This window comes from Amblyomma mixtum, chromosome 5 (assembly GCF_055824585.1).
Source record: "Amblyomma mixtum isolate Tamu chromosome 5, ASM5582458v1, whole genome shotgun sequence".
Lineage (NCBI taxonomy): Eukaryota > Metazoa > Arthropoda > Arachnida > Ixodida > Ixodidae > Amblyomma > Amblyomma mixtum.
In genome coordinates this window covers 8409212-8436456 of record NC_143016.1, presented here as the reverse complement: position 1 = coordinate 8436456, position 27245 = coordinate 8409212, and the positions used below count along the sequence as shown (strand labels likewise).

The 27245-nt window shown below is 49.0% G+C and overlaps 1 protein-coding gene across 1 annotated transcript; it reads right to left on the bottom strand.

Annotated features, from left to right (window-relative positions):
- Positions 1-1217: 1217 nt before the first annotated feature.
- LOC149341262 (uncharacterized) lies at positions 1218-27032 on the bottom strand. The gene is made up of 3 exons (XM_089543257.1): positions 19717-27032; positions 5275-5607; positions 1218-4718 (listed from the first exon to the last, which is right to left on the bottom strand). The coding sequence occupies exons 1-3, from the start codon at positions 20154-20156 to the stop codon at positions 4463-4465; spliced, it is 1029 nt and encodes a 342-aa protein (XP_089399383.1). The 5' UTR covers positions 20157-27032; the 3' UTR covers positions 1218-4462.
- Positions 27033-27245: the final 213 nt, after the last annotated feature.

The following is a 27245-nucleotide window of genomic DNA, read 5'->3' as shown; positions in this document are numbered from 1 at the left end:
GATCGCCGTACTCTGACGCGAAACTTCGCAAAGTAAGTTCATAAGCAGCATACTCTGCCCGTATGCGCCACATCGGTATTGCGTGCCATCCGTCATTACACAAGACCTTACACAATTTTTAAAAATAGGCTTTTCGAGTTAGAAGAGGGCCATTTTCGCCAGAACATTGTCAGCGGTGTAGCACATCATAATACAGCTAAGACCTGCTAACTAGCAGGCTCGTTGACTAATATTTAATAGTTAACTTTTGAACTATTTCTGTTAGAGGCGTGTAGCCCACCGTAATTAATATCCATATCAGTTTTCAGAATTTCGAAAGCGCGGTTACCCTTGGCGATGTGACCCAAATAATTTTGTCTACATTGCGCCAAAGTACATGCGATTTCGAGAAGCTTGCAGGCAAAGCAACCTCTCTAGTGCACGTAACTCGTCGAAATAGTCAAAATTTCTTGGAACACAACGCCAAAGGTTATCGGGTTTTCGAAATTCCAAAAACTGATACGGATGTTACTTACGGTGAGCTACACACCTCTCAGTAATTAAGGAGCCTAATATTAATAGTAAAAAGTTAACTATTCAATATTTGTTAACCAGCCTGCTAGTTAGCACGTCTTACAACTGTATTCTGATGTACTGCACCGCTGGCAATGCTATGCGGCAAAAAGCACTCTTCGAACTGAAAAAAAGCCTATTTTTGAAAATTGCCTGAAGTATTAGCTGAAACACCCTCCATATAGTTGCCACGTTCCCGTCTGTACAGCGCTGGGCCCGACGCAGTCTCCGCATGCTCGCTGATAAGAACCTAGTATATGTGCAGAGCGCAGCCTTGGGTTGAGACACATTTTGCCGGATCTCGGCGCTATATAACGACGGTGCACATGTTGGGTACGTCGCAATCGCGACGCTGTTGCAACTGAGGAACGAGGTTGCTGCAATCAGTGTGTTGAGACAGCGCTTTCGCGTTTTGATCAACCACGACTCGTAATGCGCTCGTCGGTGCGCAGTTATCACTAGGTCTGCTTGCCTCCGGGCTGGCAGAATAAGCGAACCCTGGACCTTGCACTCAGCAGAGCGATGTAGCCTCTCAGTCGCAGCGGAAGACCATGTAAAGCGTCGACAGCATTCGTCGTGCAAATAGGCAGGGATGACGAATTGTCATTGTCATCTCTTTATTAACCTATCATAGCAAGCGTTTCCGTTCAAGAAAGACACCTTGGTAAACTGCAACACACCTTTATTTTTCTTCTCACGGGCTTGTCCTGCTTTGTTCACTGACAGGCACTGGAATAGCGCGCAGCGTTGAGAGAGACAGTAGAGTCTTTTAGCACAGCGCGTACCGCCACCGCCGCCACGGCGCATGCGCAGACCGCTTTGAGGGCGCCACTGGCGTTAGGGGGCCAGCCAGCTACGCACACGTCGGCCCTGTCGCGACCAATCAGGGCGTGCACACTGGCGGCGCGCGTTAGCGTCGGCGGTATACGCGCTGTGCTAAATGTCTCGTTTCGGCGACAAGTGTCTGAGTATATATGGCTGCACGCAGGTACAAATACAGAATGCGCTGACGAAAATATTGGATGAGTGCATCAAACACTAGCGGCTGAATCTTTATTATCACATAGAAGTGGCACATACCAAACAGCGAACGTATAATACAGAAGCGTGTATCACAGCACGCAAGCGGAAAGCGCTAACGTTTTCTCAATTCGCCCGATACCTCATTCATTCTTCATATGTCAAGTTATCTGTGCGTTATAGAAAAATAACTCTAAGTTAATACCTTTCATCGATAACTTATAAACGGGCAAAGCGATCGCGTTTTTCGCGTGCCTGAATGCATCGTTTTTACTCATTTCAATAACGGTCTAGTTCCGTGCACTGCCTCTTCAGTCTTCTTTAGCTGACATTTTGCATTATTGCCTTGCTTTGAATTCATTACGTGTTTAGTGCAGGCTGTCAGCGGAAGAAGGAGGAAAAATATGAGGAGATAAATGTTTTAGAGCGCATATAGCAAAAGAAACGCAGTGCTTAGACCAAAAGAAAACACATTTCACTCCTTACACTGAGACACGTGTCTGGAATTTTTATAGCGCTAGAAATCGCTGTGCGCCTATTTTTTCTTTATCATCTACGCAGGCAGGGCTACTGCTGTCTGTTATTGCAAGGGTAACTCAAGTTTGCGTTTTGCTTTCGTTAACAATGAAAAAAAAAAACTACAAAGGCGAACATATTGATAGTTCTTGATGCACTGAGAACGAAGGCCTGTACGTGCGAGGCTTCAGACGCTTTTGACGAGACTATTCTCACTATTGAGCTTCATAGGCTCTATGATAACTGCTGCTTAATTGGTCCCAGCGTTATTTTCGCGAGCAGCTTCAACAAACAGTACGTTCAAGTATTGCTAATACCGACCGTGTTTTGACCAGATTTCTTACCATGTATTCTCTGAATACCAGAACATATGTCTCGAGACACCTCGCGATTTCATTGCATGTTTGCGCAGTGTTTGTGCCACACCGAGTACATTGCAGCACATTCCACCTATAAACGAACAGTGCCGTCAGAGGGCGGCAGTGTTTGTACACTTATTGAAAGCATTCATTGGTTGTACACGCGGCGGCGTCTGTAGCGAATGGACAACAAACGATGGAGATACGACGATGCTTTGCAACCACACTGTGACATATGCAGTGAACTGTGGCCAACAGGTCTGACGAAAATTCTGGCTTTCTGCAACAAGAAGGTCCTTCTCAGGTCCTTCTAACTATTGAAATTTAACATACATTGAAACTGTGCTTTAAGTACCGCTAGTAATATGTGACGACGCAACAGCGAGAGTCTGCAACAGTTGTTGCAGTGTCCAACAACTCTGAGCAGTTTCTCTGGCTCTCTTGCAACTTGTGACGCGATAACCTGTAGACCTTGAAATTTTCGCACAGTTTGGCCGCTGATGTTTGAAGCGATTTAATACTGGAGGAGGATTTCGGTTCTTGAGCCCGATAAAAGTGTTTTACTCTCAAATTCGACAGCAACTGAGCGAGACGCGGGGGGAGAGACCATCACTCTGTTGCATGCGCTCTATCGCATCCTCATAGAAAACGCCTAATGTTGGAAAATGCTATATGCTATATGTGACGGCTAATTGTAAGTTCCTGGAGGGACGTCGAGCGGACGTTGTGCTACCTATAGGCGCAACCTCCAATATAATAAGCCGAAGTGTTTCATTGTTCCGCTAAGTAGATGTACCGCGTCCATAAGAGATGCATTTTCGCTGAGAATAACCGTGAAAACCGCGCTTAAGGAACATCTAAGTTTCTACTAATGCCCCTTTTCATTGCCTCAGACGCAGTAAAGGTGGTTCCAAGTAGTAAGAATGATGTCGTATGTCCGGGGAATTAAGAGCAGCTAGCTGGCGGGACTGCGCTCAGCCACGAAGAAATAGTATCTATGCTACACAGACTGCATCGTCTTAGAGCGTCTTAGCGTCTTACAGCCTTCACAGCACGCGTGGTTGATAGGCAGATGGTTCTGTACTACAGCAAGTGATAGACTACTGCAAATGCGCGCACAATAGATTTAAAAGATCCTCTTAGCCTCAGAGAGCAACGTTTGGCACGCTGACCTAACCTACCAAAGACACACACGAAGAAATGGCAATCATTCGAACCTGCACGCACCGAACTCAGTGAACTTGACCTTAAACACATGTGATCCAACCAGCAAATACAGCTCGCAACGAGAAAACAACGGCAAACGGAACACCCAAACTCCAGTAGCATATGAAGCGGGCAGCACGCTGCAAGATCACTGTGTAGCAGTTCAGATGACTGCAGACATGTCGCCAGAGAGCGCGTCGCCTGACGGCTTTGAATATGGCGCGTTGCGTTGTATGCGCGCGCTTCGAGCGGGCTTCCTGGCCGTCATTAAAACGTAGTTCAGTTTACGTATACACACAGCTTTCCTGTCAACAGGTAAGTACAATTTCACGAACGTCGACGGCGTTCACTCGAGGCGTATGGACGTGGGTGCCGTATTCTTTTGACGCGGAAGGAGGCAGCGACCTTGCCTTCAAACACGTCGCCGTGAATATCACGAGAAGTTCGACGTTTCCGTGGCTACGCAAACAGCAGACGACGATGGGACCCCGTGACGAAGGCGAAGCAGCGGCGATAAAGTTTTTCAGGGCTCGGCCATATATCTGGCACGCTGGCGTAGTTGCTGTAGCGGGTGCTGTCATCCCGCAGCGTCCAAGATGTGGAAGGCGCCACTTTAGAAACAGCTGCACACCAGTGATGGATCCGGCGGCAATTTCACCACGAGGTTCTTGATTACACCCAGCTAGCATAAGGTCAAGGCCTTTACGTCCTTTACGTCCATCGAGTTGAGCTGGTTGCTGAAACCTGACTGATGTCAGTCACTGTACACCTACGCCTGTGGCAAATCGCACGTTCATACCAGGCAGGGTTCAGCCCTGGAAGGCGGCCACCATGACGACGAGTCCGAAGACGAAGTAGAAGATGAAGTAGACGCCCTTGCGCGGCAGGCAGCGCGACGTGAGCACGTCGGAGGTCCAGTTGATCCGTGAGGAGTTCCTGAGCTCGCCGTGCATGTCGACTACCACGTACTCGTTGGACATGAAGTCGAGCGGCAGTGAGCAGTTGGTGACGTTCGTGCACGAGTACGTCTCCGGGTTGAAGCTCTTGGACACGTCGTACACCATCCTGCGTACGCCCCGCGCACATCCCAACCCCAGAGGTTAACACATGTCTCTCTTTGCAGTGTACGCCAAGAAAAAAAAAATCTTCTCTTCATTACACAAGTTCTTTGTGTTGTGATTCTGAGCCTGTATACTTGAAACGCGTACTATCTGCCGTGTTGTCACATTTCGGTGCAAATGCTGCACTCGTGTTATGTGTGGGCCTGCCACGCGCTAAAAGGTGCCGGTAAGGATGGCGCTGTTGTGCGAGGAACCTAACCTGACGTGCTGTGTACTCGTTTGACCTTACTTTGGGAACTTCCATATCAGAAAGAAGCCAGAAACGAGCGCTTTATCGTTATGAGCTTAAAACTGCCCTTTAGTTTAGTGCCGGACGTAGCTGCAGGACTTATCGCCAGCTCAGTCTCGGAGCAGTCAAGCTGAGAATATTAGTGCACCAATTTTGCCTTGAGAGACACTATATAGTCGTTCAGACTGGTTCGAGTGACACGTTAAATGATGGGCTGATATTTGAATCGTGTCTATTTTGGATCTAGCGGAGGTAATAAAAACGAGCCCACCTGTCGAGGTAGAAGTCCGCTACGATGGTGTTCGGGGTGATGTTGAGCGGCGGGTTGGAGGCGAAGAAGACGTAGTAGAAGTCCGAGGCGGCCACGGCGTAGCTGATGTTGTGCCGGTGGTCGTGGCGGTCATGCGGCGTGCCGCAGCTGTAGGTCCAGCGCAGCGGCACGTGGAAGAGGGCGTTGTTGCAGACGCTGATGCCCAGCGTCTCGTTCAGCATCAGGCCCTCGCTGCTCGAGATGGTGGACGACTGGTCGTCCGACTCCGGCGACGAATGGTCCTCTTTCGGCTCGTCCGAGTCCGCGTCCTCATCGGACTCGTCCAGTCCACCCCTGCAGGACAGCGCACAAGGGAGAGAAGAATATATCCATCACGCACGGCTTCGTAGAAGCGAGAAGCTAAGACAAAGTGCGAAAACAGAATAAACAATCTAACGGAAAACAATGCACAAGGCCCACTACGGTTTGGGCATTCAAAAATACCCCCACTGGACCTCAAAGAAAAGGACAGCGTTGATGCGTTAGAGTGCAAGAGAAGTGAAATTATACTGTCACTTCGGTTTTTCGAGAAGAACGGTTGTATTTCTCGTTCTGTATATTGGGTACATATCTAACCTTGAACGTACTTGCCCGATGGCTCAGTGGTTATGGTGCCCGGCTGTTGACCCGAAAGACGCGGGTTCGATCCTGGCCACGGCGGTCGCATTTCGATGGAGGCAAAACGCTAGAGGCCTGTGTACTGTGCGATGTCAGTGCATGGTCAGAAACCACAGAAAGTTTGCTGTGTGATTTCGGCAGTTGGTTGAAACGGGTAGCGGCTACAGTCACTCTGAGACACCAGCGCACAGCTAGTTGTGCGCGCGGAACAAGAAAGCTCGCGGAATCCCTCCCGTAAAGAGCTTTCATCCTGACAAAAAATTCAGGGGGCACTTTGGCTCTCTAAAGCGCTGCAAGGCTAAAGCCTTTTCTGGCGCACTGTTCGGCACTGACTGCGAGACTGTTTGTGCTGTACTAGTGCTTTATTTGACTGCACACTTTGACTACACATTACAGCTACACATTTTGACTGCCGACTTTGACCGCTTCTTTAGCACGACTCTCTCTCTGCTTCGATGAGTTCGGTTGTATCCATGGGTCTGTTCACAGTAATGAGGTATGTAATGTGGTCACCCACGGACGCCTTACGCACCCTGTGGGAGCGGACGACAACTATTTTATTAGCTGTCGTCTGCTCCAAAAGGGGGCGTCAGGCATCCGTGGGTGACCTCATTACTGCGAATCCGCGCGACAACCTTTTGTCGACAACGATGAGGCATTAAAGGATTTCGCCTTAAAACAGAGAGAAAAGGCTCCTAACATAGGAATGCTCTCGTTCCCTCTTCCTTTGTCACGGTTTCGTTATCGCTCGCTCCTCGTAGCATCCACGCGCATTACCCTGTGATTGTTCTCTGTTAGGAAAGATGCGCTCTCGCCTCTTCTCTCATGCCACCAACGCCGCAGTAAATGTGACAACTTTGCCAAGTTTGCTGCTTGTGGGCAAAGCAACGCGCCAACAGTTCTTAGCGTAGACAATTTTATATAATAGCATCCCTCGCAACCACGTCTCAACCATGCATCTTAACCACTTTTTTCAGCAGTCTATCCCTAAGACATAGACGAGCTCACAGCTTTCGCCGTCATTCGCAGCACCCTTGGGGCGATCATTATGTGCATTTTTTTTTTCATTAGCGTTAGTTTCACTGTGTTGATGTAAATCATTTCTTTTTTTTTTTCAATTTTCAGAGAGTGAATACTATTGGTACTGGGAAGGTCATGCTTTCGTCGCATCCGCAATATAGAACTCCGACTTGAAAGAATTAGCATCACCTGACCTTTTAATGCGCAGGTATAACGCAGCTGATCACGATCAAACAGAATTCAACAGGACGCTTATGATCCAACAAGCACAGCCCAACAAGGCGTGAGCCGCCGCGGTGGCTCAGTGGTTATGGTGCTCGGCTGCTGACCCGAAAGACGCCAATTCGATCCCGGCCGCGGCGTTCGAATTTCGATGAAGGCGAAATTCTAGCGGCCCGTGTACTGTGCGATGTCAGTGCACGTTAGAGAACCCCAGGTGGTCGAAATTTCCGGAGCCCTTCACTACGGCGTCTCTCATAGCCTGAGTCGCTTTGGGACGTTAAACCCCAATAAACCAAACCAACCAACAAGGCGCCGCACGCATTTGAAACAAGAAGTGTCATCTCAATAGATTTAACGACTAAAGTTGACACGCCACACTCTGAACCCTAATGCGCCTTTATGGAAGCAAAAAGGATGTAAGCTATCCTCTAGCGCTCTCCCTTTTTGAAAAGGTAGTGCGATGACGGTTTACTCCTTCTTTACTCCTTTTAGTGCGTGACGGAACACCCGTCAGATGCTAATCAACTAACCACTCTTGCAGGCAGCTGATGTTCTGCGCTTTAAAATGCCCTGCCTGTCTCGCCTTCCTTCGCTCTGCAGGTGGCGGCAGTATGAAAGGGAACACACTCTCTGCACGCAGCTAATGACTAGTGACAAGCGCACTTCTTTTTTTTTTCTTTTTCAATAGTTTTCCTCCGTACAAAGAGTTGCCACAAGATCAATAGCTTCTACTTGAGCGCCGAAACAGCACCAGAAGTCGCGTTAACGAAGCGTGTCACACGCATTTAGATCGGGAACTAAAAAGATAGAAGAAAACCAATGGTTGCTTCAGATAGAGGCGGAAAGCCATGTTCGATGACTGCAGAGTATTTAGTTAATTAATTATAGTAAAAAAAAAAAAAGACCAAAAGCGGCCGTGATCGAGGCGGGAGTGGCGTGAAATTTGAATCACAGCAAGTGCAGTACCATGTGACCGGAAGTGTAGGCGCAGTCGACGTGTGGCGCAAAATTTGAATGTTTACAACAGTGGTAGATGGAGCGAGGTGGATCGAGTGGAGTAATTGTGAATTAAGTGTAATTAATCGCAATCATTCGCAAAAGCAGAACGCCAAAAATGCTTTCGCCTCTCAACACTTTAGTTGCCAAATTGTCCTTGAAATTTTTGTGCAAGCCGGCTATTCCCTTTCACATTAGAGCTGCTTGTACCTTATATCTTTTTATTTTCCTTTTTCGACGCAAACGCTGGCTATTGAACAAGGAGCTAACCCTTTTTCACTAGCCAAACTATGCCGGTCGTGTGCGGCCAGTCCTGGTTATGCCTGCAGTGGAGACGGCCGGACATGTTTGGTATGGTGCCATTTTGAGAAACATACAGCGCAAATGACACGTGCAGAGCAAGAAACAGCAAGACAGGCACTGAGTTTCAGCGCCTGGCCTGTATTTTCTTTGTTCGTCACTGTCTGTCGAGCTTCTTTGCTTCTGAAAGTAATTATGCCATACGCGACGTTTCCGTTTCTCTCGAACTTTCTGTAGCGCAGAAGCCCTGACAGGGGTAATGACAAAAGAGAGAGGGAGAGAAGGAAAGGAGGAAAAAAAACGGGGAAGTCATTGACGCCGGTTTTTCATCATTACTCTTAATAAAACAAGCCAGACCTGTGCGGCGTCGGAAGAATGCAGTTTCAGCACATACACTGCAGTACTGTGTTTCCGGTTTCTTCTATTCTGTATTCGGTATAGTTTTGTTCTTTGTTGTGCACAGCGGGAAGATATGGGACTCACGCATCTCCGTGGATATGGATGATTTACTGAAGAAAAAGGGACATTAAAAAATGATTTCTAACGTACCTTATGCAGCCCTCAGCCAAGCCATGACCAGACAGGAGCATAGGCTTCTAACAATGAAAGCGAAACGTCAACGACAATCGATAGTACGATGGTAATCTTCTCACGACGTCTGTATATTTACTGTTATTGCGGCTAGCGCTTACAAGCTGCGTGATTGGATGGCTGAAGTCTTTCGTTTAAAGTCATCCAGTTTGCGACATGAACTTCATAGTTATATGTTGGCATATGTATATTTTTCGTATTAAGCTTTAAATACATACCCTGCTTCTGTTTAAATCCCGCACCTTTACAATGCAGGTTCGTTTTCATTATTTTGAGAGAGCATATTCTCTCAAAGTATGCCATAAACCCCTACTCGGCAGCGGTACGCATGTATATACGTTCGCTATCCGTTGCATTCCTGTCCATTTTGCTGTCGAATAATCGCTGCCATCCGAGACGAAGCGGACACACTGCCTCGCTCAAGGAAGCGAGTATAGGTAACAGCAGCGATAAACTGCGCGCGAGAATCCAATGAATGGCAGCATTGTTACAGCGAGACAATGGCGTCGCGCTTGTCGTATTATACGCGCTGTCAGCCTCTCGGCTTGTCACATGACCTTCGGGACCCGATTGGAGGGCGATTCGTTGTGTGCACACTGTGGAACTCGCGGCGGCTGTCTCTGACCGCGCTCTCGTTCTGCCCTTATCTGTTTTGCCCGGCCTGGTCCTTTGCGCGCGTCGCACGGGAAGCAACGGCGAACCTGTGCAGAGCTGTGTGTGTCCACTCTTGTCACTGCCCGCATCCTTTGCGCTGTTTTAAGACACGCAGAAGCAACTAGTCCGTATCTCTACCCTTGTAAGTGAACCGTCGCTGCAAGCGGTGCTCGAACGGTATTCGGAGGTTCATGGTGGCAGCAATCTGCACTTCTTGAAACAATCGCGTCCGCGTACAGAATCGTTCCGGGAGCAGATCAGTCGAATGTTGAAGGCATAATCATGAAATATTGTCTCCAAAGTGTGAACATCTCAGGGCACGCACTAATCACGCTCAACCCACAGCTAACGACAAGAGACTGCAGAGAAAGTAGAGGACCGAAATACCGTCTGTGCCGTTTCCTACTTTTTCTTCGTCCACGCACGGAAGCGCAGCCGCTCTCCAATCTCTTAACAACAGCCGACTAGCCGAGATTATCAACCTTACTGCAAAGAGTTGACATTCATGAAAATGAAAAATGCCATTGCTTGAATTACAATACGAAGAGTCAATTTCATCGAGAACTTGTACTTGCTTGTTTCGAACTGAGTTTAAATTGAGTTTATTTTCCCTTAATTACAAGGAAAGGAGCCGATGAACATTTGCTAAACTAAGCAGCTTGATAGTTCGATAGATCATCGAATTGAGAGCATTAAATTCATTCCTACATTTCTGACCCCTTCAGAACGTGAACAGAAGTCTCGGTAAAAGTAAAATGTAGATCGCCCCGTTCCCTTTTTTCTTGACCCCAAATATCAGTGTCGCTCTTAGTCGTCGTCAGAGGAACGTTAGCAGACTGTCCCCATTGGGATTGGCAACCCTGACTTTCGTGTTTGCACTAGTGCACCGTCTACCTCATACCCAACAATTCTGGACAAAAGCATTTCTGAGCGAGAAACTGTATATGAATGCAATTTTTTCACATAATGTAAGATTTCATTATAACAATCAGCATATCCGCAGAGCACCCGACGGCAGTCTTCTATTTTTTTTCTATTAACGTTTTGCTATCCCACCAGCTTTCCCTGTTGCTTTTCTAAGGCAGTCTTAACTGTTGAATGCGATCGAAGGAAACACTTTAGAAGAAATATTTTGCTACGCATCGGAAGAATGGACCATTACCTCCAATATTTCCATAAGAGAGTCTTACAATTTGCAATTTTCAAAATATTTGTCGGGGAATGTTGGACATGTGTCGAATAATTTTGAGTCGCCTAGCCTTTAACTTTCCTTAGCTACGCAATATAGATGGCTTCAAGGAAATACTTGAGCGCTGTGCTAGCTGTTTTCGGCAATGAAAGAATTCTTAACGCTACTTAGACTACACCTGCCGTACTCCCGCCCTGTTTTGCTCTCTTTTTTTTTTTTTACCGCTTAACGAGAGAGAACAATAATATTACTAGGGTGCGAACTTGTGTAGGCTCTGAATGCACTGGTCTCCGATACACCACAAGTCTGACCTGGGCCACAGTGATTCGCATCACTCCAGGTGCACGCATATAGCCCTTGACATCCACAGTCAAGAGCGGCACCGAGATAGACTGCTCGGCTTTCCGGGCTGTGTATCAGGGCGCCGAGGATGGAGTGAACGAGAGATAAGCGCACAGACGTTACGCGCGCTGCTGGAGTCGAACGAAAGCTTTGCGGTTAAAGTAAATGCTAGCTGGATTAACATCAGCAAACCTGGGCGCCGTTTTTATGAATGCTGTACTTTTGCTTTCGGATCCACGAAGCTTTGATATTGGTTGAGGGATTTCAAAAAGACTCCGGTGTTTGCGCCGACCAGAATTATTCTGGCCCAGCGGCCTTGACGACAAGCTAGGGTATGACCCGAACGGTGTCAGTACACAGTCAGTGCACTGCGCAAGAACTACGCAAGCCGATATTTATGTTCCAACAAAGCAAGCCAGAACGATCGTTGCACTCTGAGCTTCTGTTCTGTTTGCGAAAGAAGTGCTGCTATAGGAAAGCGAATTTCCTTAAGAAATGTTCGAACCGAACCCCGAGCGCCTGCATCAGTAATCGTTGTTGATGCGGCGACAACTGCTCAGACGCGCTAGGCGGGCCGGTTCCGGTTTGCCTTTATAACCACGGAAACAAACACCACTGGAGAGAGTTTACTAATAAGCAGAGAGGAAAGGAACTGCGATTGCGGTGTAGAGATATTTCACTGTGAAAGAAGAAAAAAAAAACGAGAAAGGAAAAGGAAAGGGAAGAAGAAAGGGAGACTGAAGTGTTCTTTTTGCCTCCTCCTTTGAAGGATTCAGTGTGCCGCAGCTTTGGCCACTCCCATTAGGCGAAAGAAGCAGTCGGTAAGCCAGCACCATTACGGTAACGAGTGTGATCACCAGCGCCTGACACGCACTCGAGTTTGTTTGCTAAGTTACGAGCTCTCAAAGCATTCTTCGGCGACCTCTGTGGCATGCGTTCAGCACGCGCGCTAAGCGTTAAGCGGCGCGCGGGGAGGGAGCGCGTTAAGAGGGAGCGCGAAGAGGGGCACGTAATTACATTTTCTGTGTCTCCTTTTTCCTGCCAAGCTAAGCGCCGGACGGAAAATAACGCGACATTTTCCTCCAGCCGGTTCGCTTTCCTTCGAGGTCACGATGCAGAGCAGACGGGGGCCCACGTGAATGCCGCGGGGCGAGCGGACGAATGAAAGGCTTTCGAAAGGGTACACACCGCAGAGCGCTCGAATGAACACACATTCGGCGTGTGCCTAGAGGCGCATGGCCGGGAGGCAGGGTTAAGGTCGCTGTCTTTAGAAAAAGCAAGACTATAGGGGCTAATCTTGGCTCGCAGTTTCCACTGATCGCGTTGTCTGTATTTACACTTTTGTTATGCTTTCCCGTTTTCATGGCATCGACGGCCACACGAGGAAGTTCCTCCGGGGCAGTCGGCGTCAGCGTAGCACATATGTCATTGCCCAAAGGACTCGCATTAGTGAGAGCGGTGCCCAGGTGAACCTGTACCAAAGACGGGGCACTAAAACTGAGCCTTCATTATCATCATCATCAGCCTAACTACGACCACTGCAGGGCAAAGGCCTGTTCCATATCTCCACTTAACCTGATGCTGTGCCGGTTGCGGCTACCTTATCTCCCGCAACTTCCAAACCTCATCCGCCCACTTAACTTTCTGCCGCCCCCTACTACGCTTGCCTTCCCTAGGAAGCCACTCCGTTACCTTAAGGAACCATCGATCTGTTCTCGTGCCTTCGTGTCACATGCCCTGCCCATATCCATCTCGTATTTATTTCAGCGAGGATACCACTAATTGGCGCTTGTTCTATGGCTAATTCTACTGCCTTCCTGCCTCTCAACGTTACACCATTCATTTTCCTTTCAAAGGCTCGCCGCGTCGTCCTCAATTTAAACTTGAGCATTTTGCAATGGCCTCATTGTGCAACATAGGTCAGTACTGGCAACATGCAGCTATTATATATACTTTCCTCTTGAAGGACTTTGTAATTGCTGCTACTCTTGACCTGAGAGTAACTTTACTGCTTCAGAGGAAGGGTCCACTGGGACTGAGAGGTCTTCTATAATTTCAGACGTTTCACAGCGATTAGCATCATAGCAACACATCGTCTTCCTTCTATAGTATTTTGCGAATTTAAATAGGATACGGATCAAATATTCAAGGAGTGGTCCTTGAACACAGGAGTTCCCAAGGGAAGCAGACCTTGTAAATTGGAAAACAACCGTTATGCGGCCCCCATCGACGAATGTGTTTGCTCTTTTGCAGCTGTGCTCTCGCTATGAAGCAAAGTGCGGCATGCAACGAAAGTAGACTCTGGCGAAATTTTCTTCTGGCACTCACTTTCCATGTATGTATATATAAATTGCACACTTGCGACGACAGCTGTGCTCCTAATTTTCGTTGAATTTCGCTGCGCTGCGTATCCGGCGACCCCGCACACGCTCTGCCTGCACGTGAATCCGTCACAGTTCAAGGCTTGTCATGTTATATTAACAGCCGGTGCTGTATAGCGTGCATGATGGCAGCGCATGCCTGTCAGAGAACAAGGCACTTAACGATAGTGTGTAGAGGGGCTAGTTGGAATAGATTCGAGAACATGATGAGAAAATACCATGTCGACAAGAACACGCAGCGCCCTGTGTTGTGTAGCCTGTTGTATACCGTGCGTTGTTTCCTTGTGGTCGCAGAGGACAACTCCAAGTTAATGAGACCCTGGCGGGCATCGAGACGAGTAAATTGACTTGGATTGAGCATGCGACGAGGAGCGTACAGAACCATTGGTTCAGTACAGTTAGTTCTTGGGCTAAGATGGTATGCTTGATTTAAACTCATAGTTTTTCAGCGCAACGGCACACGGCCAAAGAAAAGAAGCAGGAAGAGAAGAAGGGCGAACACAGCGCTGACTGACAACTGGTTCTTTGACAACTGGTTCTGACTGAACCATTGGTTCTTTAGGGTACCAGGGTGGATCCGAACGGAAGAAAAAGGTAACTGGAGGTGGTGCAGAGAGAGAGAGAGAGATCAGGGACAGTTTACAGGAATATGTTGGCCACAATTGCATGACGCAGCAAGTTAATAATAGAAGGTCAATGGGAGAGGCCTTCGTGCTGCAATGAACGTTTCTATAGGATGGTGGTGGGCGTGATACTTATGATGGGGGTGGGGGCGCACGTTAGAGCGGCTATTGAAGAGCAGAGCGGTTTCCTTGAAATAGTATATGCATTGCTGCTAATGAAGCTGTCCAACGTCGTGTAGAACGCGTGCTTCCATGCGAGGGTAACAAGGGAAAAGGTTCGGTTTAAGCAAATTGTGCACCGGAAACGCTGCATTTCAGGAAGGAAACAGCTGTCTATGAGTCGCACGGTGCGGAAGCGGCGCCGGGCACCTTTGTTGCTATGCGGCTGACGCCAAAAAGAGCAGCGCAGAGCCCGAAAGGCATTCGTCTTCGGTGCTCGGGAAAGCGCGAACACGAAACAAGACGGATTGGCGACCGCTGACGAGACGACAATGGCAGGTCGGCACGTTCACGCCACCGCTGTGACGGCGCGACTAAATCGCGGCCGGAACGCTTTCAGCGTTCTCGCGTGCTGTGCGTCCCTTCTTCGTTTTGGGCTACAACTCCGTCCTTCGCTTTGACCGGAGGCCTGATGTGGTAGCAAGAGTCCGGGGATCCGTTTTTTCCCCTCTCTATAAACTCTGGCAATAACAGCCTCCAGAGGAGAGAAGGTGGGAGCACCGAACAAGCGCGCTCGCTATAGCGTTTGCTTAGCCACGGTCATTCCTGCGAAAACCGCTACGGGGACACGTATACGCGGCTGATACCGACAAGTTGTTGCTTTCTAGGTGTACGTGCATGTTTCTTTCGGCATATTAAGGCGAAAGCCTTTAATGCCTCATACTGTCGTTAGCAGACGCGTCGGCAGCCGTGTCGGCAGGAATGTCGACAGACGCGTCGGCAGCCGTGTCGACAGACGCGTCGGCAGATTTGTCCGCCTTTCGGCGTCACAGCATAAAAAGAAACTGCGCCGAGGGTGGGAATCGAACCAGGGCCTTTAGCATTTGAAGAGCAGACGCTACCACTCCGCCACGAAGGCTCAAGGTTCCAGCATCTAGTGAATGCATAGGTTTCATAAATAAAATAAAAGGAATAAAGTCAGGAAAAGGAAAATGAAAATAAGAAAATAACAAAAACATAAAAATAAGATGAAAATAAAAATAAAATCAATAAAAACAAGAAAAGGAGCAAGAAATTAAAAAAAAATGAAAAATAAAAAAGTAAATAAAAACAAGCAGTGCGCCAGGAAGCGCTTTCGCCTTGCAGCACTTTAGAGAGCCAAAGTGCCCCCTGCATTTTTCCTTATTTTTTATCGCCTCGCAGCCCGACAACTGCATTTTCAAGCAATTTCCAACAGAACGTAGCCCTTGATGCATGACTCGCTGCGCAGCTGTCGTTGAGAGGAATGCGAAATGCCGTGCATTGATTTTTTTTAGCTTGAAAAACGACTCTGCAGTACCTTATCCGCTTCGAAAACAAAGGCGGCTGAACAGGGAGCTTCCTCAAGCCACATGCATCACACTTTTGCTACTGCCACCGGTTTCACAGAGACGAACTTTTTCTCCTTAGCAGACACTTCGCGTACATTTGCTTGGGCGGTCATCAACATATACGAGTTTAAAACTCTGTGTCTACGCCTGTATCAACAGCTACTACATGTGCGGATGACGTCAGGGAGTTGTTTCCCCGCGTTCAGATTTTTTTCTTCTCTCTTTTTCTCTACCCTTCATTTCGTCGCCTCTTGTTCCCAGAACTGCAGCCATGCATTATATTCAGCTCTAACAATTTCGAACGGAATGCATTCCTTGACGTATCACTCGCTGTGCAGCCAACGCTGTGATGAATGCGGTACGTCGTGTTTTCGGATCGCTTCGCAAAACAACATTGACCTTGCTTTGCACGCTTGGAAAACAAAGGTCATTGCTTTAAGGGCGCACAGAAGACGACATTAACGAGGGTATTTTAGCTGTTTTAACAATCCAACGAGACGTTTTTCCTCCTGCCTCTTGTTAGACTGCCATCAAAGCTAGATAACACCATGTACTAGCTGCTACGGGCTGATAACAGCAAGGTGAATAAACTATCTTCTTCGGTGCTGTACGAGGCAGCCAGCATGGAGAAAGCTAGTAAGCGGTAACACGCCCAAAATCGGTAAAGTCAAACGCGAACACGTAATGATTCTCTCTATTTTAGTTAGGCAACAAAATAAATCCACTGTAGCGCATCTTCTTCGTTTCTAACTATTTGGTGTTGAGGTTATGACTGCTATAGTGCAGGACCAGGTTTGCTAACTTTCTTATGTTGGCCTGCGTGAAACTATTGAATGCTTTCTCGCTTGTCCTCGGAGTCTATCATCCATAAAAGCAAGTATTAACTGGTCATCCCTGTCCAGTCGTTGTAAACTGCACCGCCGCAGGATTCCTTCGTACGGCGTTTCACCACCCTTCCTCCGTGATGAAGCAATTCTGGCCTCCGTGTATGGTAGTTCTGCTCACTTAGACCGTGCTGAAAAAGTGGCGACGCCTTCGTGCGGAACTGTTTCTATCTTTGCAATAAATCTCGCTATAAGCATCAAAATCACGGAGCCGCCTTACCTCACTGGCTGCTGCCATCAAGGACCCCATAACAAGAACACTTGAGATGGCATAGGGTAACTAAACTAGTCGAAATCAACAGGAAGAAATGCGCTTGGGCAGGGCATGTAATGCGAAGGCAGGGTAACCGCTCGTCCTTGATAACCGGCAAGATAACCGCTGGAACAGAGTGGATTCCAAGAGTAGTCAAGCGTAGCAGGGGGCGGCAGAAAGTCAGGTGGGCGGATGAGACTAAGAAGTTTGCGGGGATAAGATGGCCGCAACTGGCAAAGGACAAGGTTAATTGGAGAGACATGGAAGAGGCCTTTTCCCTGCAGTGGGCGCAGTCAGGCTGATGATGATGATGATGAACTATGCTCAACTATTATAGAGAAACTCGCTCCTATTTTCTTCGTTTTATATTGGTGCTTAATTCTTGCAGTGCGTCTATGTGATGCCATAGCAGGCGCGCTATGGTATTAATAATAATAATAAAAAAATCAATGAATAAAAAAAACAATGCCAGGACGTCACTGACAATGGAAGCCCGTCGGTGCAGTTATAGCCAAAACAGCACTATTCAGGAGGGAATGAATGAATTCTAGACGCCTTTTCTTTCTTTTTTTTTTGTCACAGCGCAAGGTATGCAAACAAGACAAGCAAAATGTGCACGTCCGCTTCAGCTTTGCAACCGTTCACTGAGAGACCGCGGAAATTGGCACCGTTTCCACGGAGAACTGGGAGCCACGTTTCAGCCATGAGGGCCACCGAAAATATCTTGTCACTGCCCTTGGTCGAGAAACTTCTCGAACACACGCCCGATCAGAAGGAGTTGTCAACTCATGCGCGTTAGTACCGGACGATGTAACCAACGAACACAAAACGACCAGAACAAAAGTGTGCAGGCGATGGAACCAGCATTGTCATTTGAGGAGACTTTTTTGCTTTTTTTCAGTGTTCTTGAATACCCTGTTCAGGCACTAATATCCCGTAGGGGAAAGGGGGGGGGGTACTTTTCAGATATACTGATTTTTCGAAGGAACATGACACGGTTGCACGGAAGTAATTGCCATCCTCCGCGATGATTACTTATGCAATTTTTGTCGGGTACTCATATGTCCCCATCGTGACTAAGCAGTGATTCAGGGAGTGAATTACACTTCTTTCGACTCGTTCCTGTCGAAATAAGTCGTTATGTAAACAACTCAGTACAATTTGGCGACATTAAAACACTCATGCTTGTGAAAGTAGCAAATGTGCAGACATATACTCAGAAGTCGCACCAGGGCTACCGTAAGACTCAAATGTTTCCACCTTAAAAACGATTCTCTGCGTTCACTCCGCATTCCTTACTTGAGCTGGTTCCATGCAAGGCGAGATTTCCAGCGCATTTTTATTAAGTGGCCATTTATGGACATTCGCAGCATACGAGGATTTGATAGCGTCCTTGTCGCGCCCACAAATGCACGGACACAACCCGAAAACTATCAAGTACACTGTGTCCACAAATGTGGACGCAGCCCCTGAATCGGATGCATTCATTGACCAAGAACTTACCATGTAACCGTCCACTTTGGAGCACAAATGACAAATTTTTTTCAGAATATCACCAAAACTTTCTTCGCAAAACTGCTGGCCGCCACTCCTAACTAGAACGCAGGAAGCTAGGCTAATTTTATTCAATACCTTGCGATCAAATTCGTAGATGTGCGAAGTTATAGTTTCATAGCCGTGTTTGTGTCATTGAGTCTTCGGATTCAAACGTACTCATAGCACTGCCGTTTTCTTCTTAAACATATGCGAAATTTTCTTTGTGGATCAATCCGGAACAGGTGAATGAATGAGTGAATGTATAAACATCTTTACTGTAGCAAATTAAGTGCAGTTTAGATCACAGCTGGTAAACCGATATTGAACCCAAATCGTACCTCTCGTTGCTTCGAGTGAGAAAGGGAAAGAACTGTAACCCGTGAACTATGCTCCGCTCGACTGATCTTGAGAGTAGCGGGAATCATCTCCTTTTATCTCTAAGCCGAATGGACTGAAGTGCGTGTGTAGAGTGGCCAGCCTATCTCATGGGTCTACAGTACATTGCATTAGTGGTGGTGGGGAAAAAATATCTTGAACTGTTCTCAGAATCTTGACTGCGCTCTTAGCTAAGCCGATGTACTCTTTCGTGAGAGATGCCACCAAGTCGTGTGGCGAGAATGAACCTTCCGCTTTGGTTTACCGAACTGTTTCATTTCGTCCTTTGGCCTCGTTTCATATGAGGAGACAATTAACATTTGTTGGAAACAAGTTACGACTCGCAGCATTTCGCTGACCAGCCTAACTTATGGTTTCGTCGCGATATGCTAAAATTTAGTACGATATTTTGAATAAAGTTCTGAGATATGTACACGTCGCTCGGTGCTCTATTCAAAAAGATAAGCCTTAACAAAGTCAAGATATTCGAAAGTGTTTAAAAATGAAAGCAATTATTCATCATTCATTTACAATGAAATTTTGTAATAAATTACTATTTTTTCACATATTTATATAAAATTTCTCTTAAAATTCAGTACCATGTAGACTGCAGTCTTCACTCTGCCAGAAGCGCGGGTGAACGTATAATTGTGGTAGTTTATTTATGAGACATATAAAGACTTGACAGGTCACTTGTTTTATGGCAGTCAATATTTCACAGGATTATCAAAGGTTTCCCTATTCCTGAAACATCAAGGGACTTTTACCAACTTGTGATTGGCTGACCTGCGTTTAGACGTTAGCAAAGTTGCACCCCCTCCTCCTCCTCCTAAAAAAAAAAAAGACAGGAATATTATGTAGGGACACTGCAAAAGACAGCGCGTACTCACCGCTTGTTCTCGAGCGCCGTGAGGCACTTTCCGAGCGCACTCGAGCCCCTGATGAGTGAGAAGGCAGCGCCGGAGAGCCGCGAGCACACGGACACGGTGAAGTTCGAGCCAGCCACAAAGTAGAAGCCCCAGTACTCGTACGTCTGCTTGGGCACCGTCATGGTGAGCGACAGCTCGAGGGTCCTGCCCAGCGGTCGCGTCACCGTGCCGTCCGAATCGCGGAAGACGTGCGCGTCGAAGCTCTGGTTCATCACCAGCTCCTGGCCCGAGCACCACACCGTGGAGATGCGCTCACGCACCGGGATGGTGTCCGACACGGCCATGGCCACCAGCGTGTCCTTGTAGACGTTGAAGCGCAGCACAAACGGGTAGATGAACAGCACGGCGGCGCCGGCCACGAAGGCCAACGCCAGGAACGGATGGTGCGAGTAGACGTGCATGCTTCAGCCGCACAGGCATTCGGCTGCTGCTCCCGGTGCAGGCGCACGTCACAGGGGACACTTCGCAGTCACACCACACGCCGACGACGCGTGACCCTGCTCCTGGCTTCGGAGGCGTCGATCCGCGGGAGTCTCGGGAGAAGTCGAGGAAGAAGTTCAAGTTCTGGAACCCGCTGTTATGAGTGAAATGATGCGTTGATCTGTCCAGCTCTGGCGTTCTATCATCGTGGAGGACCACTACTACGGATCGATTACTTAAGCTTGTGAATATCAGGCTTTTGTCACTGGACTAGCTGCGTGATGTGCAGCACGTTAACTTGCGAAGGTTCTGAACTCACGTCATTGTCGCTTGATGGCTGGTCGCGTTGCTGCTGGCTCCAGCGCACCCGCAGTTCCCAGGCGATGTGGCCACGCTAGCTCTGCTCACGGGACTGCCGGCTTCGATGTCGCAGAAGCTCTACTGAGAACAATTCGGCGCTGCCTCTGTTGCGACACTGGTTTCTTTGCACGGCTTCCTCGGGTCGACGGCCCTGCCTCCGGCACGTGCAGAAAGCGCGCGAGCTTTTCCTCGGCTGCCGGTGACTTGGCTCTCTGCTGTCGTACGAGAAAAGCTTGGCCTCCAGCGCCACAAGGCACGGGGTCTTTTCGTCACTCAGCCGAGTGGAGCAATCTGACAGCTCCTTCCGAGCTCACTCTCTTAGTGCGCATTTTTTGCTTGTCCTTACGAAAACGAAACTGTAGAAACAGTTGCGTTCCGAACCGGCGCCAAGGCCTGTCCACGTTTCCGAGTTGTGCTTCGTCAAGGCAGTGTTTCTGAGGGACCTGGAGAGCCGAGGGGGTTTCCCTCGCAACAGCCTGGGCCACAAATAGCTCGCGCGCGCGGCGGTCTGGAGAAACACGGAATCGTGAACAGAGCGTAGAGTGGGGCTGAGCAGAGCAGGAAAGGCCAGCAGCGAGGGGTGGACGCTAAGTCTTCCGTGGTCGAGACACGTGGTAATACGTTCCGCTAAACCTCCGATGTGTTGTCGAGCAGCGTGCTAGCTTGGGATGCTCGCGAAACCTGCAGCAGCACACTCGCTTTCGACCTGTCACGCTCGCTTCCTGAGATCGCTTGCCTTTGTTGAGAGGCTTGACGTCATCGGCGCTGGCAGCGCAGCGCGGCGCGCTCAGCTGCGATCCGTTGCGAGCTCAGCTGCTGCAAGGAGCGCCGGGGCTCGGTTGCTCGCTCACACACAGCACGTGGTAGCGTTGTTGCGCCGCGCGCCGACGATGCAGCGCGTCCCGTGACAGCGTCGCCGTCGTCAGCAAGTCCACTTCGGCTTGTGCGAAGACTCCCCCGCACTTACCTTGGAGGCTCACCACTAACTCGTGGACGCGGCAACGATGCCAAGCGATCGCGCAACCGACGGCTGCAGCGGCGTTGCCTCCTCGTTGATGATCCCTTTCCCACGTCGTTCGCGCGAAGCCAGATGTAGACTATAAAACGACGTGTTCACCCACTCCCTCTTTTGGAGAAGGAGCGGCACAGCTGCTTCTCAAGCGGCAGGCGATCGTCGCGCGGGGCGCTGCGGGCGCGTAGCCGCCTTCTCCGCTTCCCCCTTGTCTCGTCGGCGAAGCAGATCTCTCCCGCTCTTACGCAAGCCCTCATTGTTATCTGTCAGCGGCGCGCTGCGGCGGCAACTCCTGCGGTCGTGTTTTCATTCTGGCATCCCCGTCCGGCGATTACTCTTCCCCACTTAGCGCTCTCGAGCCGCCAGCGCCGATAGCGGCTGAACGAGGGGCTGATAGGGGGCTCGTCGTCCACCCTCTTGGCGGAGCCCCTTCTTGGCAACGCACGCAGCTTCTCCGGATGGCCGCTGACGCACTCGCCTGCGTCTCTCAGTAACCGCGGCCCATCGCCTGCGGTGACCTCGACTTCGGTCCCGCGCCGCCGGACGTTCATCGAGTCTTCAGATTGGAACTTGCCACGCGTGCAGCCTCGTCCACTTTATCTACGCGAGTGGCTTCCCGCTTGTCGTTGTGCGTCTCTTTAGCCTTTCCTCTCGACCGGCTGGCGAAAAAAATCGGCAATGCGATCCGCTTGCCACGGGCGTTGGATTTTATCTGGCGCAGTGTTTTTATGACACGTTCTAAACGACGCGGTCGTGTTGACGGCAGTGGCACTTTATTGCGCGCGTGCCCTGGGCACTAACAGTGGGAGGCTGTTGTTTCTCTGCTGTCACTCGTCGTCGTCCGAGGCAGTGTCCAGGAAAGGAAACCTTGTTTAGCACGAACTTGAGCCAGGGAACCTAGGGAACAACGTTTCGACAAGGGGGCAACGCTGTTCAGCTCACTGAGGTTTCTCTCCCTTCCTTTGCAACTAGCTGGGACAAGGTGTGCGTGTCTTCGTCATGCTGGTCCGTTCGGTGCATGTATCCTCGAACTACGGCGTACACTTTAAGGCTTCCTCCAATTGCCGCATATCCCGGTGCCCAAATCACATTGCTTCTTCCATTTGAGTTTGTTCCATCCTGAAGAAGCCTCGCAGCTACTTTGCTAATTATACTCTAGGAAGCCTCTGCAAGCCGCTTGTGGATCCGATATTATTATGTATTTCTTCCCGGTGCAGTTCGCGACCGCGATTGCTGCCGTTATGGCTGCCCCCACGCCTGCTTTTACTTCTGTGATGTTGATAACCATGCTTACAACTTCTGTGTCATTGCCATCCACAACTGCTATGACCATGGTTATCTTCTCTTTCTATGGTGAAGCGTCCACGTAAAGAACGTTTCGGTTTTGGCTAAGTCTAGAGCTCAGCGTATTGGCCCTTGCTTCCCTTCTGCATGCGTGACATTCTGAGTTCATGTTTCAGGGCGCAGCTCTTATGCGCATATTAGTGGGTTGAGCCATATTATTCGTACACCGTGGTTGAGCCGCGTCGCCGTCGGTGTAACAGAGCGCGAGAGGAGCGAAGGGAGGGAGGAGGGCGAACGCGCTCCCCTTGAGACCGGATGTGCCGAGCGAACGAAGGTACCGTCGCTCGCTTATAGATGGCGTTAGAGTGGTGCGCACCGTCGTCCATCACAACTGCATGTGTGGAGGTCATGTAGGAAGAAAAGAACTTCCTCCATATGCGGAGGTAGATGGCTAGGGGAGGGGAGGTTTGTCCGCGGCGGCACACGCACCCACACGCTGCCTCCTCGCAGTCGCGCCACGCTCCGCTCCAGGGGCCGGCGGTGCTGTGAAACGTGCTGCACGCGATAGGTTGTCCGCGTCGGCCACGCCACTGACAACGTTGTCTTCCTAGTATAAACCGTCGGTTTATGAACCACGCATTATTCCAGCAGGTTGAACATATCTCCATCCATTTCTCCGACCTCAAAGCCTCCTTCATGACAATCGAATACTAAGGGAGGAGGGTTACTTGAAGAGTGTCCGTGGAAAATAAAGGGTGCTCTGTAACTGTGTATACATACACGTATTTCTCAAATTCTTTATCTCAATATATCGAAAAATTGAAACAGCTACAGAGCTGCGCTCAAATTTTGCATTAGGGAGTATCGTAATTGTCCTCAGGATTTTTTGGACATAGGACTGGCCACAAAGGCTTTCCGTACGCGTTGTGGAATGTCGACGGTCTGCACCATTCTTCTAGCTGATTCTTGGTATCCCAGGTCAATTAGCAGCTGCGTATAGAGGAATGGACGCCGCATATATTCACCTGCATACAAGACACTAACAAGGCAGCAAGCCGCCGTATGGCGGCTGGTTTATAGCAATATTTGGCCGACTAAATTAAATTCAGATGCAAACATTTAGGGATCCCAGGCTCGCCCGATAAAACCTAAGGTTACAAATCCGTCACTCGAGTAGTGGGAGGAGCTCCTGACCAGCTCGGACCCGCAAGGCCAGGTCATGCTATCTGAACGAGCCGAGGCAGCGGCAAGCTGCACTGGGATCCTGGACATAGGAAGACCATCCATCGCTCATGACCCTATCCCGTAACCTTTCCACCTTACAGTGAAACTAAAGTTTATATATCTCTCCCTCCCTTCTTTTGTTTAGTTTTTTTGCTGTGAGGATCAACCAACTTGTGTTTGGTAGTAACTGCACGTAATTATGCATGCATGCGGTTGCGTGACAGCTTTCGAACACTTGGTGCTATTTTAACGCGATAGCGTTAAAGAGGCCATCTCGCAGAAAAGCCGGCGTCGTCGTCAGCGTCGCCGTCGCTGACCGTGAGCGAAAAATACGCTAAAAATAACCAGAGAAGCAACCAGTTGGGCCACTTAGGTTACGCCACTTTGGGGCGCCTTCAGAACCTGTGCACGGATTTTAGTTACGTCAGGAGTCGCCGGGTAGTTGGTTACTGTGGAGGGAGAAGGGTGTGGCGTGAGCGTAAGGAGGCGCAACAGATGGGTGGTTGCCACGGCATCACCCGAAGGGTAGTTACCCCGAAAGGAGGAGGCAGGTTACCATTGACGGAGGAGGGTACGATTAGAGCGTTGCAAGGCATAATGGGGTCCTTTTTTCCCTCGGGAGCCGTCCGGAAGGTGTTTACCGTGGAAGGAGGATGATGTGGCTAGAGCGAAGGAATCGCCAAATGGAAGAGGGTTATCGTGGAATGAGGAGGGTATTTCGAGAGCGTGCGGTGCAAGCAGCGTGGTTCCTACGGGAACCACCAAGAGGATAGTTACCCTGGAAGGAGGAGGGTTACCGTGGAAGGAGGGTGGTATGGCTAGAGCGCTGGAATGCTTAACCGGAGGTAGGTTACCACGGAAACCATCCGGAGGGTGTTTGCCGTAGAAGGAGGAGGTAGAGTATGGCCGGAGCGGAGGAATGTAGCATGCTACATCTGCACCGGCTGCTGCGAAAAATGTCGCCCGTGGAGATGGTGCTTGGTGGCAGCGCGCGCCTAGAGCGGCGGAAGAATGAGGAGAGCTAGTCGAAAAACGAGCACTTGTGGAAGACTAGAAACAGAGCTCTGGAGCTATAAAGATATGAAATCGTTCTCATACTCCCTATCTGAGCGTATCGTAAAATACCAGTACCTTAACAGCTGTCGTTGAAGCTCGGGTGACACATCGCGGTAACCTCTCTGTCAATTTATTTTTTATCATGTTCTTGAATGAGGACCAACTAGCTCGACTATACACACTGTTGTGGGATTTACGATGTGCTTTCAGTGGCTCCCCTCTCACATTGCAGACGCTGGTAACAAGGCAGCGGATTGTCCTGAGCAAGTACCTCGGTCATGCGTGCCGTCAATTCCAAAGGACAGCCTTCGTCGGGTGACCTCATGTAAAGGGGCAGATAGCCAATATAGATGCTGACGGAAGGAGAGGAATCTGGCAACTCCTCCGCTTCTTCACAGCCCTCAGAACTGCGAGTAAAAGGACACGAAAAGTTCGTTCGATACATCTGCTAGTTTTGCACAGCTTACGTGACAACTTACTGTAGTGAGCCTAATTATTTCTTTGCGTTGCTTCGTCGGAAATATGTGAAAAAGCAAACAAAATGCTTATTTACTGGTAGATAAACGTACAGTGGAACCAGGGTATATATCGAACTCGAAGCAGTTCGTGAAATGGTTCGATATAGCAATTATTCCATATATAAAAAATGACAGTTGATAAGCTTATCAGTAATCTGGAGGCAAGAATGCATGGCGCCCATATTAGTGACGCCGATCTTGCAAGGACGTGCCACCCAACGATGTGCTGGCTAGGCGTTGCTATGTCTAATCAGCTTCGCATCGAAGCCCCAACGGACGGTTCTATGGAACCAGCCACTGCTTGCTACAAGATGTCCAATCATATTACTGGCGCTCTATAAACAGTATAATGGATCATCAAAATTAAGGCACAGTTAGACTGCGCAACGCCTACGGCGGAGAAGCGAGCGAGGTACGTCAGGCAGAATAGAGCCCCTGCAAAGATCTGATTAGGGGAGCTTCACCGCATTACAGAAATGTATCGTGGAGAATGTGCACAAGGGATCGAAGGTCACTCTCGATCGACAAGTGCCCTTAGGAGTAGCGGCCTTTGCAGCGATGAGGCGCGCAGTTCTATATATCGAACAAATGCCGATATTCAAGTTCGATATACAGCGCGACTTTCCTATACTTCTACACATGATTTTCCAGGGGATAACGCACAGTCCTAGCGTACCCTAGAGCCCAAAAGTAAGTAGAAGTGGCGATAACGGTACTGATGTCTTCAGTCAAGCTTATTTTTGTTACTGTTGCCTGAGGTGGAGACCGAAAGTATATACTTACCAGCGCTGAGCGATGTCTTCGAGGGCGCGCTAATTCATTTACATATTACACTAGAAGCTCTCCCTTCGAAGCTGTCTCTTTTCATAGATAGTTAGGTTTTCAGATCATATGTAAGAGCTCTAACCGCATATCAGCAACAAGAAGCGGGAGCGAAGCCTCATTCCGCTGGTCAACATTTTGACAAGAAAACTTGTCTTTGTCGAAGGCAAGTCAGATTCAGATTTTGTTTCGCAGTAGTCGCAGGCTGCATCCCTGGTTTAATGTCCGCGTATGTCACTCGACAAAAGTTCAGGACCTATTTTCGTGACAACAGACGGGAATGTTTCTGTATTCCTCCTTTATGTTCCGTTCTATATTCTATTTCAGTTTATATTGAAGTCCTCTTGTCGAAATGTTTGCTAGAGAACTGAGGCCCGACTACAGCCCCTTGTTCAGTTTGTGTTGCCAAGACCTGATCTATCTACCTTGCCACCGCCTGTTAGGTTACTTACTTCGCGACTTATTCCTTTAGGCCTGTCAATGTATAAAATACTTAATCGTTTAAAACCGAAGTGCGGTAACTGTCACGAAGTGGGAGCACGCCACCAATAGGCTCCACACCCTCTGTTACTAATTATAGGGTAGGAGAGACAAACACCTCCACCCAGGTGCCAGATCTTAAGCAGGACCGAGTGGCTAACCGGCGATAGGCCCACGCCTGACCAGCTGCTTACCGGAGGCACGACACAGGAGTCGGGAACGGGAGTGATTAGAATTTAATTAACAAGGAGAAACAACACTTTCACCAATTCATCGTGAATAGCACAGCACAGACACAGGACAGTGGGGATGCT